The sequence below is a fragment of the Diprion similis genome, chromosome 10 (assembly GCF_021155765.1).
Source record: "Diprion similis isolate iyDipSimi1 chromosome 10, iyDipSimi1.1, whole genome shotgun sequence".
NCBI lineage: Eukaryota > Metazoa > Arthropoda > Insecta > Hymenoptera > Diprionidae > Diprion > Diprion similis.
Genome location: NC_060114.1, coordinates 22,422,991 through 22,438,801, shown reverse-complemented (window position 1 = coordinate 22,438,801; position 15,811 = coordinate 22,422,991). Strand labels below are relative to the sequence as shown.

At 40.2% G+C, this 15,811-nt stretch overlaps 1 protein-coding gene across 3 annotated transcripts in view; it reads right to left on the bottom strand.

The window, feature by feature from the left end:
• Positions 1-15,341, bottom strand: part of LOC124410825 (muscle calcium channel subunit alpha-1) — a 60,949-nt gene extending 45,608 nt beyond the window's left edge. For all 3 annotated transcript variants that reach the window (XR_006929626.1, XM_046889473.1, XM_046889474.1), the window contains exons 1-17: positions 15,169-15,341; positions 11,668-12,183; positions 10,760-10,865; positions 10,515-10,654; positions 10,124-10,230; positions 8,331-8,483; positions 7,372-7,577; positions 5,951-6,054; positions 5,373-5,539; positions 4,793-4,892; positions 4,313-4,458; positions 3,432-3,505; positions 3,062-3,213; positions 2,301-2,418; positions 1,996-2,088; positions 651-771; positions 342-433 (exon numbers count right to left, since the gene is read on the bottom strand). Coding sequence is in view for 2 of the 3 variants with exons in the window: in XM_046889473.1 (XP_046745429.1) it covers positions 342-433; positions 651-771; positions 1,996-2,088; positions 2,301-2,418; positions 3,062-3,213; positions 3,432-3,505; positions 4,313-4,458; positions 4,793-4,892; positions 5,373-5,539; positions 5,951-6,054; positions 7,372-7,577; positions 8,331-8,483; positions 10,124-10,230; positions 10,515-10,654; positions 10,760-10,865; positions 11,668-11,963 (2,175 nt within the window). In the remaining variant the exon portion in view is untranslated. The remainder of the gene's footprint in view (positions 1-341; positions 434-650; positions 772-1,995; positions 2,089-2,300; positions 2,419-3,061; positions 3,214-3,431; positions 3,506-4,312; positions 4,459-4,792; positions 4,893-5,372; positions 5,540-5,950; positions 6,055-7,371; positions 7,578-8,330; positions 8,484-10,123; positions 10,231-10,514; positions 10,655-10,759; positions 10,866-11,667; positions 12,184-15,168) is intronic.
• Positions 15,342-15,811: the final 470 nt, after the last annotated feature.

Here is a 15,811-nt window from a genome sequence, read left to right as displayed (position 1 = left end):
GTCTCACGTAGCGTCTTCCGCCAGAACGAAATCACAAACGATAGATTTGCTGTGATTATTTTTTTTTTTTTTTTTGTCTCTTTACGTATGCATAGTTTCACATAAATTGCAACGAACCTAACGGTTCCGTTCCAGTGGTTCATTGTACAACAGTTGTTTACAAGACCGTGGCTATACCTCTAACGTCGCCAGGAGCATATGGAGCTGCATATTACGTATCACTATCAGACGTCACGATTTTGAAATTTATTTTTCGTCCTCTGAAGTGAGGAAAATCGGAATTGAACAAACTCGTGTTTACAGATATGGCTAGCACTACTATCGCAAAATAATAAATTTACCTCTTCCTCCTGTTCTTTCTCGATTGCGGTCAATGACTCAGCATCGGCCAAATTGTCGACGGCTATAGCCAAGAAAACATTCAGTAAGATATCTGTTGTATCAAGCTAAGGAAATAGCGAGATTTTTATCACAATGCATCTTTCGCATGCGCCAGCAGCGTGTACACACATAGGTGATATAGCCCTAAAGTGATGGTGGAGCAAGTTAGATAGGTACCGAGTGTTCAAGATCGCCAAATCAAACTTCTCGTGGTTTAAGGGTGGTTTCTCACAGACACACGGTAACACGGTCGTGCAAGTAAAGGATACAGTTTCCACATATGAAGAGAATGATGAAGTATACACATGCTAGTGCACCCATTCCAGATACACCACCATACGCCTTGATACCTTCATACATCACTACGTTCCAGTCCTCTCCGGTCAATATCTTCAAGTGAACCCAAGTGACGCATGAAATCATAATGAAGCAGTCGATGAGTAACGAAGAAATCATGGTAGCATTCACACTGTATCGCTGTTCTGTTCACCTCCCGCTATATGGAATGAGAGGTATTAACGTTTGCAGGAAATTTTTGTTGGCATCTGATGCAATGCTATGCTACTCTGAAATGTTAGGTAATAATTTTCGTTCGGCTCGCAACGCAACGCGTAGCTAACTTGTTACAGTAGGGGGCGTATTGGGCGGGCGTTGAGGATTCAGAATTCAGAGAAAAAGTGATGAAATGAAATTGAAATTAATAAAAATTCTTCGAGCAATTCAACAAAATGTTCACTAATATACGTCAATGTTGCTGCTATATGGTATAAAATGGGCTCACAATTAGTTGCATCTTGGGCGTGGAAATCTGATTAGGATCATCTACGTCGCTGACCAATCCTAAACAGACTTGATGCGCCGCGCCGTCCCTGCAATAGCACATTATGTAACAAGAGAATAAAGTCGAAGATTATTCCCGCGGGTGGGTTTAGTAATCACCCAAGGAAGTAATCATCCAAGGGAATAGTTGACTTTTATTCCTATGTTACATATAGGACTTTATTTCCGACACAACTCTAGCCATATCTATTGACTCAAAAAGTGGGAATCACTCACGCACAGAAGCTGCGTGTTCCATGTCGACCGCAGCGCGGGCGGATAGTGGCCTTTTTTGGCAGCTTGTGTTTGCTGTCTTATTGGAGTCTAGTTGACCCGAATACCGACTTTAAAGTACAATTTTTAAGTCAACGCGCTTAAATCAGGGTTATTTCTGCAAGTTGATGAAAAAAATATTGGGGTCCAGTTGAGCCCAATGACGACGTTAACGTACTTAAAGTCAGCGAGCTTGAATCATGGTTGTGCAACTAAAATATAATTATGAAAAAATGTTGGGGTCCCAGAGACCCCATGTATGCATTGCATATTTTTTGCTCTATTCAATCATTCACTATTTTGTGTTCAAAAATTTCTTCCACATCCTCCATTGTTCTTTTCTAAGATTAACATTCGATTCTATTGTTGGAGCGGGTCCAGGGCCGCAGACCTTGGTGGGGGCGTAGGGGATGAAGCCCCCCCCCCCCCCCCCCCCGCCGATCGTGGCGCCTTAATTTGCACTCAGTTACAAGTCGAGCCAAAACTCCTACACTTTTTGAACAGAGTAATGTATATTATTACCTGAAAGACAGTGAGCAGACTCTGCCAAAAACTATCAAAGTTGCTTCTTGACTTTTCTTTGGAGCCGGCTGGGTTGAATTTACCACCAAATACCTAAAAGAAGAAAGAATCGTTAGAGTTTTCGATTATAAATCATTTTGCAATATAAGTACGTTATCATACTGCAAGCCGGAGTAGATCTACGAGTGCATTCCCACTTACATATGGCACATTATATGGCTCCCAATGATATTCTTATATGTAGTCATATTTCGCGGAGGGTACTAGGACTGTAAATAACACTAAAGCTGTATTGTGCGACAAACCTGCATTCCTAGCAAGGCGAAGATCACGATGAATAGAAAAAGAAGAAGCAATAAAGAGGCGATTGATTGGATCGAGTTCAGCAGCGAAGCAACCAAGTTTGACAATGAACGCCAGTACCTAAAACATGCAATTACGGTAATCACTTTGAGTCTATTCGGATTAATCCGGAATAAAAACTAATCGGGAAATATAATCAAGTCCTCGCTATAGATTATATGATGTAAATAGTGTGACTGTCGGTGTTGGTATAGCGGTGGGAACAAATCATTATAGACTTTCGATTGTATTATATTTACTGGATCATTGAAGACACTGAAGTTAAAAATAGTATATTGTATTTCAAGTGCAGAAAGTGGGCGATTGTTCATTTTGGGGCGGATAGAAAAGAAAATCAATCAATTAACCGTAGCCTCGGTTATATAGGCTGTACGACGCCGCCAGACGGGGCGAAGCATCGAGTTGGTGCGGAATCGAAAGTGGAGAAATTCGTGTAGTGGGAAAAGAGCGAAAGCATGCATAACAGTTAACCGGCAAACAGTTAATCGTAGTTCAGTGGATATGGCTAGATCAAATTAGGTAGAGACGAAATTTGAGTTTAATTAGACCAATACATTTTTTCCCGGGTTTGTCGGTTAATGTAAAACTGTCTGTCATACACCGTAAAGCCACCAAAATGAACTAGGTATTGGAAATATTGTACAATATGTAAATCTACTTTGAAAACAATATTGCCGTAGCTGCATGTGTCATCTTCACTTACTTCGTTACTTTGAATACTCTGAGGAGTCGAACGCAGCGAAGGACGGATACTCCAAGGGGTTGCATTACTTTCGTGTTCGTTAGTATCATCTCGCCGATGGAGCCGATTACGACGAAACAATCAAAACGATTGAACAGCGAGACAAAGTAACCCTACCGAGTTGCATATACAATTCATCAAATATTATTCTGAAATTTATCACATACTTGACGTAAACAGAGTTGAATCTAATATACAATAGTAAACGAAAATTATTACAAATTAATTAAAAAGAAGTAAGAATTATTTCAAATATCAAATTATTAATGCGCCGGCACCCAACCTAGAGGGTATAAGTTGTAGGTAACAATCTATTCAACATTGGACTCACTTGAAAACCGAGACTGTACATCTTCAACATCATTTCCATAGTGAATAGTCCGATAAAGAACATGTTTGTTACTTCTGTAACAGAATAATAATTTTGAATTAGACTCTGCAAATGAATCTGGCGGATAGTTTCAAGGATGGAGATAGTGGTTATACACGTTACTTGTATAAATATAACCACACGTAACGTGAATTTTCTGTGAATCCAGCCAGCACATGTAGGTACACCCGCGTAAAGTCGCTTCAGCGGGTTAAAAATGAAATTGGCTCCGGCAGCCTCTAACCAATCGCAGCGGTGCATCGAGCTGATGCGTCGTGTGCTATTTATTAAGCGCAAGTCAGACGCTAGTGCTGCCAATCTAATTTCTGACCCGCTGTAATGGGGGTTGGTGGGGGCGGGGGGCTGTCGGAATCGACTTTACTCGAGTGTACGTTCTGCAGTAATTCCCAAAACAGAGCATACCGCGTATGTACCTGAGTTACCTGTGGCGATCTTACACTCTATTCGATGCAATCCAGGCCTCTCGTACGCGGGTACGCCGTAGCGTGCTTGCTACAGGCTTGCTCGCTACGTATAAAATTATCGTACAGTGTACTGGCATGATTTTCATAACAATGTTTTTACAATATGACATGTTATTCCGAACTGTTTAGTAGAAAAAAAATGCAAATTCATACAGTTCGCAAGAAAAGAAATCCTAAACTTGCTCGGCGGTTACGCATTGAGTCTTTTAGTAAACTTTGAAACTCTCCATGTATTTGCAAATAAGTCGAACAGAGTAATTTCAATAACATCCGCATGCCAGTCGATCAGCTTTCGGTGGAATGTCTCGCATGCGTTTTAAAAGGTAATAGTAATCGAAAAACAAACGATTTCCTCACCTTGGAAATTGTCTAACCATTGGGGTTGCCGGTAGTGTTCAGTAGCTAGTACGACAGTGTTCAGAAAAACGAGGACAATAATCAACCAATAGAAGACTTGGGATTTGACCGCCTTTCTGCATGCTCGTCTCATACGCCGATTTACCCTGCGACAGCAAAAAAACCACTTATCGATAAATTCGATCAAACTTTTGTAAACATACTAGACAGCACGAAACCGTGAAAAGCCGTCCAAGTATAGTGCCCCGATGGTCTGCTATCTCTGCTATCTGCATCTTTTTCTGCTATCTTCACATGGTTCACAGAAAAAAGGAAGTAGAAGAACCAGCAAAGGAATACAGTACAAATAGCATAAGTAGACGGTCGAGGCATTGTTGTTCCTATTACCGATTTTACTACATTGAAAAATGTGTATAAGGTAATATATGTTGTCGGTTGTAGAAGTGAAGGTTATCGAAAAGTTTTGTTGATATCGTTTACCTTTCCAAATCGCGCTTCTTTTTGGTCCAAAACGATTCTTGCTGGACGTCTTCGTCACCCTCCAACTGATCAATACTTTCCATCTCGTTTTGTTGTTTCGCTATATAAAATGACACACAAATCAAAATTCAATATTTAGTATCAGATTCAAGTCCCGCGAATATCATAGGCAAATATACGTTGCAGGTGCAGCTGCGCGCATGTCTACCTGAATGCAAGTGAAGCTTTGCGTTAAGCGTTGACGTATCAAAATTAGTTACAGAGACTTGCGACAATATATTACTGAAGGCCGCAATTAATCTCCGCACGAATTTTTTATTTTGACGCCCCGTTGTAAACGTGCATGAAATTGTGAACAAAAAAAAAATCCATGCACGCGTTACAAAAAATATGGTGTGCAACAAGGTGTAAGTGGCCTTTTTAACTTCGTGTGGTTGCAATACTCGCCTTCAACTCGTATTGCAATCTCCACACTCGGTTTAAAAAGTACGCTTTACGCCCTTGGTACAGAATATACTATTACATTTTCGATCATTGCGAGTATCGTACAGACCTTAACTCAGCACAACTCAGCACTTACGCTTGCCATCCTGCATCAGCTGAGGCTCCTCGGTTTCTGGTTCAATGTCCTCCGCCTGCGTTATCCAATCGAGATACCCCCTGAGATCATCTTCGATTTGCTGCTTCTCTCGAAGTTTGTGGAAATCTCCCCTAGCCTTCGCCTTCTCTCTCTCCTTTGAGAATTCACTGGATTTCGGGGTAAACGTTCATAATTTAGAATAACAGTAGTGCCAGAGAGTGTGACTTACAATTGCATAAAGTATACTAGTGGTTTGATGGTAGCGTTCGTGCATTACAAATTATCGAATTCACAACGATAGCGATAATCTAAAGTCTCGTAATATTAAAGATACGATGACTATAGTTATGTTAATAGATTTCAATTCTATAATCAAAACTGGCATGCTTGCAGTAAAGGTATATTACACCTCGTGTGTAAGCCCATGTATTCGAATAGGTTTTCATGATATTGCACTGATAGAAAAATAGGTAAATTTCCATCACTACACCACGAATTTGGTACTGTTTTCCATTAGCACGTTTGTTAGGTACACTTGTAAAGGTTTTTGGTATTGCGTAAAATTCATGTTAACTAACCCAGATAACACACCGAGAATCAAATTCATCACGAAAAAGGCACCAAGTATAACCATGGAGATGAAGTAAATCCATTGCCAGCTGTTTCCCATAGCATCTTCGATCTGGAATAAATAATAATTAATACCTAGCTTTGTTTATTATTATCACTCACTGTACATTTCACCTTCTCACTCTTCTAACAGGAAAAGTAATCATAATCACCCCACCGCGTGAATCAAAAGTTGAGCTTTCCATCTCCACGTTTTCAGATTTAGAGAATAATCTTCAACTATTTTCACTACTGTTAGTACCAATGATAAACCAATAAATTACATGACAAGAAATGAAGCAGTTTTCGTTGGCTCTGAATCACTGGCGAGTATACAATTTTTTCCCATTCCCGGCAAAAGACAATACGCTAATGCCCTAAGGAGGCAATTTTCATCGGGAATCATCTTGATGATAATTCCGTTCATTACCAGACAAAGATATCAATAGAAACTGTGCATCGCCTAGTCAGAGCTATACCAATATGCAGCCAGAACTGTCAAATAAATACCAGATATATTATCTATTGTCACCTGAACGGTAACTTCGTGCGCATGATTTGTTTATTTCACGAGATAACTGCACGTTGTACTATTGTTCGATTTGATAGTAAGATTGATTGTTATTGATGGTTCGATTTCTTGTTAGGTTATATTTCTACATTTCAAAACTATTTTATAATATAGAGGTACAATATGTGTAAGAAAGATAAAAGAACATAACGAATCCGAAAGAATTGCCTGTTAAGCAAGAATGTTAAGTATTCGAGAAGTCCTATTGCGTTCACATATTCTCGCCAACGTAGTTATTACTCGCAATTGTATAGATTGATACGTAACGGCCATAGCGCCTGTAGTTCACTTTTGTGTGATTCAAAAAATCAGTTTGTATGTCATACTGACTTGAGGAGGCTGGAGGGTTGTTTTTTTTATGCTCATTAGTTCTCATATCCGAATGCTACGGGTTTCTCAATCTCATCTGTTCCACTCAAACTTCCCGACCAATAGCAAAGGATGCATATACCATATGCCTAATGTAAATGATACTTTCAACCTCACGAGTGATCTTAATTCCAACCCCCGCATAATGACCTGTTCCTCACAAGTATATAATAATGTACAGTGTAAGCGTGAAAATTTTCAAAATCAGAAGCTACACAGGTAAGGTACTCGCAACATTATATAAGTCGACGACGAAGTTGGGGTGAACCGGGAGCAAGTTCAGCGCGCAGAGCGCTCTATCGAGAGATTACGCACGGCTGACACTTGCATCAATACGTCATGGAGATTATTTTGTACGTGCATAGATGCGATGCACTCTTTGTGACCCGATTATAACCATCTCGTTGTCAATATTGACATTGAGTTCGCAATATATTTGGTTTTACTCACATCGTAGAGAACGGATGTCCATCCTTCGAGAGTGACACATTGAAATACAGTCAACATCGCTAAGCCAAAATTGTCAAAGTTTGTAATGCCAAAATTTGGTCCTTCCCAAAACTGTCTGCGGCAAATATAATCTGGCCCAATATGTTCCTCACATTTGAATCCAGCCTCCTCTAAGCTGCACGGATGTGGGTCCTCCATCATTTCTCCTATATTTTTATGGATTCAGTATAAAAACATGTTGGACATTGAATTTGCTGGACTTTAGCGCTAGAGTTAGAATATCTTTCACTGCAATTTTAATGCTAGCGGCTGGCGGGACTCCGACGTAGGATTTTAACCCTCGTAGCAAAGAATTTTTTAGAAGTTCAACTTCTCGTTCAGCCCAACAGTTTGATAGAAAAAAAACTATACCAGAAACGGTGTCCTTGTTCAGGATGTTAAAACGTACATGTTGTGAAACTCCCTTGGTTAGGGATCGTTCGATTTTTGGGCACTGTTCACATTTCCTGTGACAACCCTACCCGATTGCAAGGACACTAGTGGCTACAAAGTGAAATGAACTGTTCCTCAAAAGTTGAACCACCTCCACCGCTATGACTTGACAGAGTTTTAAACGGTGCTCTCATGACCCACGGACTGGCTGACCCAAGAGTTTATCGTTATCCTAATCATGTTTATGTGCGTTTTTTGCCAACCAAAAATGACGAAACTGACCGGGCATTGTTACACGTATGTACTGCCTATAAGAATTCATTCCAAGTCGAGTGTCAGGGATCCGATGGAGTGTCGTGACTTAACCTCGCTTTGGGCCCTCGATCGCTTACGTCGGAGTCCCTTACTGATTTGCATGCATAACTAGAGCTACGCTTGTTGTAGATGCCTTAGCTTCATTGGGAGCAGCTTGCATAGAATGACCCGGTGTCGACAAGTATAAAATGTAACGAAGGTAATACGCTTACCCGTTTTGTTGTTCCAACAAGTTTTGTGCATTTTACCGGAGAACAGTTCCAAACCAATGATTGCATAGATAATTATGACAAATAGTACAAGCAAAGCGATGTGTAGCAATGGAACCATCGCTCGTAGGATTGAGTTCAGAACAACCTGTAAACCTGTGTAAGAGAACAAATCCCAAGATGTACTTGTGTAATATGCTGTGTCAATTTTATAATGATATCTTTTTCGTCGCAAGGGAATTAAATTTCATTTCCAAAAAGTCCATAGGATAGTGATACTTGTGGTATTCACCTCGGTGAGAGTAAATTACCTTAAACTAGGCAACTTTTTTGGGTCGTAGGTATGCATTATGAAACTGTACGCTGCACTAGGCTGGGAGCCAGCTGCACTTGTTGGTAGTGTTTCCAGGAAACTTAATTTTCGATTGACATCAGCCGACGCACTAGTGGTATGGTACGTCCAGCGAGGATTTAAAAAATGGGAAATTTTTGTAAAAAGTCATATAAGACTGACTGACAATTTTTGCAAGAAAAGTATTTATCATGTTGTTTCAGACAAGCTGATTTGAGCTGATCATAACCCAGCCTGTGAACTTCCCGTCTTCAAACACGCGTCGAGCTAAAATAACAACAACAATAATAATAATAATAATAATAATATAATGTCATTATCTCAATCGAACTTTGGAAGTCCAATGTCAAATTCGTGATCAGTGAAAAAAAAAGTTGTGACAGTTCTGTTTTCATTTTCTTATTCGTCTGTTTGGGTTAAGAGTTTACTTTTGTCGATAAATAAATTGTAAATATATTTTATAGAAGATCAAATTTATATTATGATCACGGTTTGCAACCGTCAATTGATTTGTTAATTTACATTGTGAAAATTTACGTTTTTAAGGACAATTTTAATGAGACAGACTTGATTTCATTTCTTTCCCCACAAAAAAATACAAGATTCGTAAAATATATAACTTTTCTCGTGTATATACCGTTCTATAGCCTGCAAATCAATAACAGACCTCTCGAAATGAGAGAGGACCGTTTCTACAAGTGTCAATACCTAACAGTTCGTTTCTACAAGTTGCGATTCTACAAGCTCGTTTCTCCCGAAGAGTTGGTTCCTAGAAGTTGCAGTGCTACAAGTTCGTCCGAAAGGTTCGTCTTTACAAGTGGCGATCGTACAACCGAACGGTTCGTTTCTACAAGTGGCGCTACAACCGATGACTTAATTTAAGTTAAATTAGATTAAATTAAATTAAATCAAAATGTACAAAACTGTCGATTAAATGTATGAGAAACGAACTTGTAGAACGAACCTCTCGGTTGTAGGATCGCCACTTGTAGAAACAAACTGTTAGGTATTGACATTTGTAGAAACGAATCTGTAGAAGCGATACTCTCTCCTTGAAATTCAGAGCAATAATTGCCAAGATAATAACTTTTACAAAAATAATCGTCCTACACAATACATGCAGTCTTTAAAAATCGCAGTTGGTCTGAAATTACTTCTGGGAACATGTTTTTCACGTACGTACATGATCAACTTGATCGACGATTTTCTTCTGGAAGAGGATGATAGATACTATTTCCACCCAAATTATCAGTAGTCTGTAATGGCTTTTTGATAAAAACAAAAGTTGCCCATTTTCAAAAGCCTCGCTTGACCTATCCCACTTCTCCCGAAACAGCTGACGGCCATTTCGTTCTACTATTATGCAGTAGTAACCGAAAGACGTCAGAATGACTCGGTCTGAAATGACTACCCAAAAATGCAGCGGCTCCCGATCTATACTTACTTGGCACACCGGAAACTAGACGCAACGGTCGTAATACACGAAAGGCTCGTAGAGCCTTCACGTCGAAACCTTCCTTCATGAACCATACCATTGCCGTGCTGATCATCCTGTCAGAAGAAAAAAAAATTAGAAATAGAGACAGGTAATAATAATTTTTGCAATGAGCTAAGTTGGATTTGTACCTCCAACTCAGACATCATGCTGTGATTTATTATTCGCAAGGGGTGTTCGGTGTTACAGGGTTTTACTTTTCACTGTCTCTGAATGACTGAGAAATTATTATAAAAGAAGTTGGACAAACGCGGGGTAGCTCGTAATAATTATGTATGATGAGTACGAAGCTTGATACATGGAAGTAAAACATACACTCCTCTCTATCACTATAACTTACCCAATCACTACGATCGTAAAATCAAGCAAGTTCCACCCATTTCTTAGGTAGGCACCGGGATGTGCTACAAATCCGTAGGCAATGATCTTCATGACGCATTCGACCGTAAATATTACCAAAAACACGTACTCGATTTTTTCCTGAAAATGTAACCGAAATTACGTCACCAAGTATACCTCCATGATACCAATATGTTACGTAATTCACACACCTCCTCTTCGTCTGCGGTGTATCCGGCGACTTACCAAATAGGTATTCGTTGAATTTGAATCGCTGTTCGGGTACGGCGTATAAACGGCGAGGGCCACGCAGTTTGCGAATATCGTCAGTAAGATCAACCATTCGAAGGGTCTTCATGAGATACATATCTGTTTAAGGAAAACCTCTTTCAAGAGATGGGAGATTGAAATATAACAACTTAGCGTGTGGACCATACTTTACAAGTATGGGCTGTTCGTTCTCTCACATTTTTCCTGCGAGTGCGAGTACAGCATACTAAGCCTGATTTAATACGAAGCTTCGCCACCACCTGACCCTCAATTTATTTGGACTCTGAGTAAATTGATTTTATCAGTCGCACTCGCAGGGATTACCTTAAATTAGGCTATGTTATCAGTCATGGCTGCATTATGCCCGGTACATCGATTACGCAATTTTTTCAATGTCTTCTAACTCCAAGTACGGTGTTACAAAAAAATGGCCAATTTCGATTACATCTCATTCCCGAAATATAAATGTAACCAATTCGTTATGAATATGCCAGTTTGTAGCCAATTGATCACGCATGTGGCCAGAAATGCCACGGGGAAAGAAAAAATGTTAATACGGGACGAAAGATATTTACAATCGACTAGATCCAGCGTAAAATATAGCATGTGCTTGGTCACCGTTTTTGTAAATTAGAATCGGGCCTGGGCCGCTTTCTCATCACTGCCCACAGAGGGTTCTTGAGGATCATGCGTAATTAGCAATACGGACAGATAATATCTCAATATTTTCTCAATGAAGAAGATTTCCAAATGGAATAGCTAAACACAACGCAGACCAAGCGTTGACAAATGAGTATGGAAAAAAAATGGGCAAAGAAAATAGGACAATTGAGTATAACACTATTGTGGACGGATTGCATTGACGGTGGTGTAAAAAAGGTTGCTTCCATTCGACAACGTCGATACACATCTTCCGCAAAGGATTTTTCAGCGGTAGGCAGTAGAGGGCACGAATCGGTCTGTCCGCTAGTGGTTTGCCGCTACGTCGGGGAGGTCTTTTTGGCGCTTGTGCTTTAGCACTTGGTGCTGTTGCAGGTGTCGTTTGAGTCTGGGAAGGTGGTGCCAGTTGCGTATCCTGTGATTTCGCCGCACTCTCCCCGCAGGGTTGTCCCCATGACGACGACGATGACGCTGCGGGTGCTGCTGCCGTCGCCACAGCATCGCCATTGCCCGTGCTCATGGGTTAATGATAGTCCTTCTTTGATATCGGACCAAAAGTCGTTTTATCATGCGCAGTTGCAGCACAACTATATTTATATAGATGTATATAGTCTATATAATAGTGATTCGTGGGTTTCAGGCTATACCGAGCATACTGTCCACCTCCAGTACAAAACCTCCTTTGTCTTTTGTTGCTGTGAAGCCTTTCATGCTATGGCTCGGTTACAGATGACATCAATCTGAAAACGGACCAGGAAAAAAATTAAAAATCACAGAAAGAATCGAATAATCGATTATTTCTCTCATCGTTAGCCCAGAGATTTGGAATTACTGTGAATACGCGTGAAAGCGGCACGGCGAAGCCGCTCGTCGCACCGTGACTTCGTGTCTTACGCTCAGCCGGTGGCCGGGGCGAGATACTACCGTGAATGCAAGTTCGACGCTCACAGAGGTATTCATAGTATGTATAGGTATATAATGGGAATTCGGATCCCAGGTGGCGTAAAATCATCTTTGACTGATATTAGGACCTGTCGCAACTTTTTTGCATTTGTAAGTCGTCTCAGAGCCTGATATCAGTCAAAGATGAGTTTGTGCCACCTGGGATGCCTAGCACTGAACATCTTGAGCTGTAGATTTAAGTTAACCAGCCAGCCCTGCGCCATATGCATGCAAGAAATATTTAAATCTACAATGGCTTCTCAAATACGTCCGAAAACCAAATGCATTCTAAGACATTGTAAGAAAATTCAATTTTTATTGGTATATACGGTACGCGATTCAATTGCACAGCTTTTTGGTAGGACTGAATGAGATGGCTCCAATCTTTTAGAAATCAATTCCACAGTGTAAATGTTCGACAGACAATATCCTATGCAACTTCTTTCCTACAGAAATATCATTCTCCAGAACCCACTCCTATAGAATGAAATGTACGACAGGACCGATTTTACAGAATCCAGTCCAACCGAAATGAATTTTGGCGAAAAGAGATGTTTCTGTAGAGTTCGTGTCTACGGAAAGTGAGGCGCAACTTATCCTAGCTTTGGAAGTGGTAGTCACCTTCTGCGTTATCATGAGGTTATGTATTGTGGTTTCGGTTACACCTCACTTCTTCTTACGTTCTAGGTGCGACAAATTAGTTAAATGCAGTTTCCGGACGAATAATTCAGAACCTGTTCCAATAATTGTTTTGTAGAAACGCACTCTGCAGACAGGGTCCTTTTCCGCAAGAATTAATTTTTTTAGAACTCGATTCCGTAGAATCAGTCCTCACGCCCATTTTATTTTGTAGGACTGGATTATGTAGAATGATATTTCTATAGAACATTTATTCTATAGAACTGGTAACTTTTGGGTCAGTTCTTCTCCAATTTTAAAACCCAGCTCATTATTAACCTCGGTGCAAATATGGTGAAATAGATCGCAATCGGACTGCACTGATACTTTATTGTCTTGTGTAATGGAATTGTTAGCGTGGGGATATATCCGTTACCCCATTGATTATGTCTAAGAATCGGAAACGGTTATAAAGAATTTCATCAACAGGCCAAATCGTATAGGAGTACGTAAACGACGGTCTTTCGGGGATATTTTTTTTTCGGGGTAGTAAAACTTCACGAAAATGGACCGAGGTACTCATTAGACTGATATGGGAGTTCATCTAATTTACTATGTGAGTAAACATAAACAAAAGTTAAAAAGAGAAGAAACAGAATTTCAAGTGACTATGTCTCTCTAGAAAGACATTGACTCCTATACTGCAGCCATCACGATATATTCAGCTTTGTATTAGTGTAGCGTTGTATATTTATTAACTTATATCTTGTTAGTAAGTCCTGCATTGTATTGACTAGATGCCACGAGCGCATAAATCCTGTGACTCATTCTTCGCAATAATTTCAAGTTCTGTAGTCCGTGTATAATCTGTAAACACTCTGTTAATCAAATTACATCAACGCTTCAGGTAACAGAGATGTAACTAGGGCAATAACAAAATTCGTTTCGACCCTGAACGATTAGCTTCCTAAGAGAAATATATCGAGAACTGGAATACCTATTCTTCTTGTCTAGTTGTTCGTGTCATATAAATAGTTCAAATTACCAAGACGTAAGAAACGGAAAGAAAAAACGAATTTCTACTACCCCGCCCCAAGTCGGTATCTGGTATCGTATACACAGATGATGTTATGGGCTGAATGAAGACGTTAAGGAAATGGATCAGAGTGGTTCGTACGAATTGTACGTAGATACATACGTTTACACCGGCATCCGACTCTTAGTCTGGATTTGCTACACGGCCTCCACGCAGTCCATGCGTCAAAACGCACTATTGTTAGACAATTTGTCACCACCGTCTCCATTCTCCGCATAAGATATGTATGGAAAAAACAGCTTTGCGATTATAATTAGAACCGTGAGTGAGGGTCACCGATCCAGGTAGTACCTCGGACGGTATAGCGCTGCGCGGTGCCGCTAGTACAGCTCGAAAAATTCAATGTTCTTTATCTCTATGAAAATCGGTGCACCACGCTGAATCGCGAAATCCTGTCTATACTTAATTACTCTTCTCGTGATTGCAGATTCGTTGCTGGTGAATTCAACCGATTGATTATCACGTGGCATAACCCAGATTCTCACTAAATAAATAAGATGTCGTAGCGACTAGACTCCATACGGTAATTTTGTTCAAAATTAACTGATTGAAATGTATGCCACTATTGTGGCGAGATCAGTTATGGTATTTCATGAAGGCACAGTGTTACATTGCAACACTAAAATCTTAGAGTATGTTCGTTCATAGACATTAGTGTAATCATTGACATCAGGATAGCGTGTCTGTAATAGATTTTCTACCAATTTGCACAGCACAAATTTTACAATACAAATGTACGGTACATTGTAACTTCAAGCAGCATTTGTTTCCCTGAGGGTTTACCGTAGCGAGTTTCATAAATAATTATCCCAAGAACATTGAACAGTAGTCCATATGGGCTTATTACAGCTATGCTATTAATGGTCGTGAGTTTCCTATCCACCCCGTAGGACTGCAGCCATGAGCGTATCCATTAGTATACACAAGCATAAACCAACCAAGTATACAACACATGCGTACCGTGCACCATTACGCATCAAATTGCAGTACACAATTATAGAGCACAGGGAATCTGTTTTAGGTCTTCTGCGAAAATTCGTAGGTCACTCTGTTCTAGTTGCGATTATACCTGAATTTGTTCATGAAACTTTGCGGCCCTCTTGATAGTCTTCCGTGTAAAACTGCTTCACGCCCTATACGTTCACTGTATTAATACGTGTTTATAATAACAACGCTGCTGCTACCGCTGCCGCTACCACTATGCCGCTCACCCTGGGAATCAAAGTGGAGGTCTGCTATATTTAGTATACCCGAATATACTGGTTCGACTAGTCGGAGCGAAGCGCACAGGCGAGTGAAACACTGAGTTTCAAGCGTAGGCGCTCGTCAAGTATAAAGTATAAAGATAAAGTGTACATAAATACATGCGTATCACAAATCCAGAAATTGGTACGGCGTCGTCAACGCGCCACTCATTAGCAGGAACTACGTTCGTATACTACACGGAACAAGAACGTTGCAACGGATTTTACTTCGTTGTATTAGGAACTTGCTTCAACAAGCCCGGGATAATAAAACGTTTTGCTAGCATGCATGGGGAACAGACTTGTTATCTAAGCATTTTCTTAGCTCGTATTCCAGTATTTCTGTTAGTAGAGCAAGAAGAAGGCGGGACTACTGCCGAAAGCTAAAGCCGGTTGAAAATGGTCTACTGACCCACCCCCAACTCGGTTTGTCTTCGAAATTGACTTCAAAGTTATGCATTATTGGAA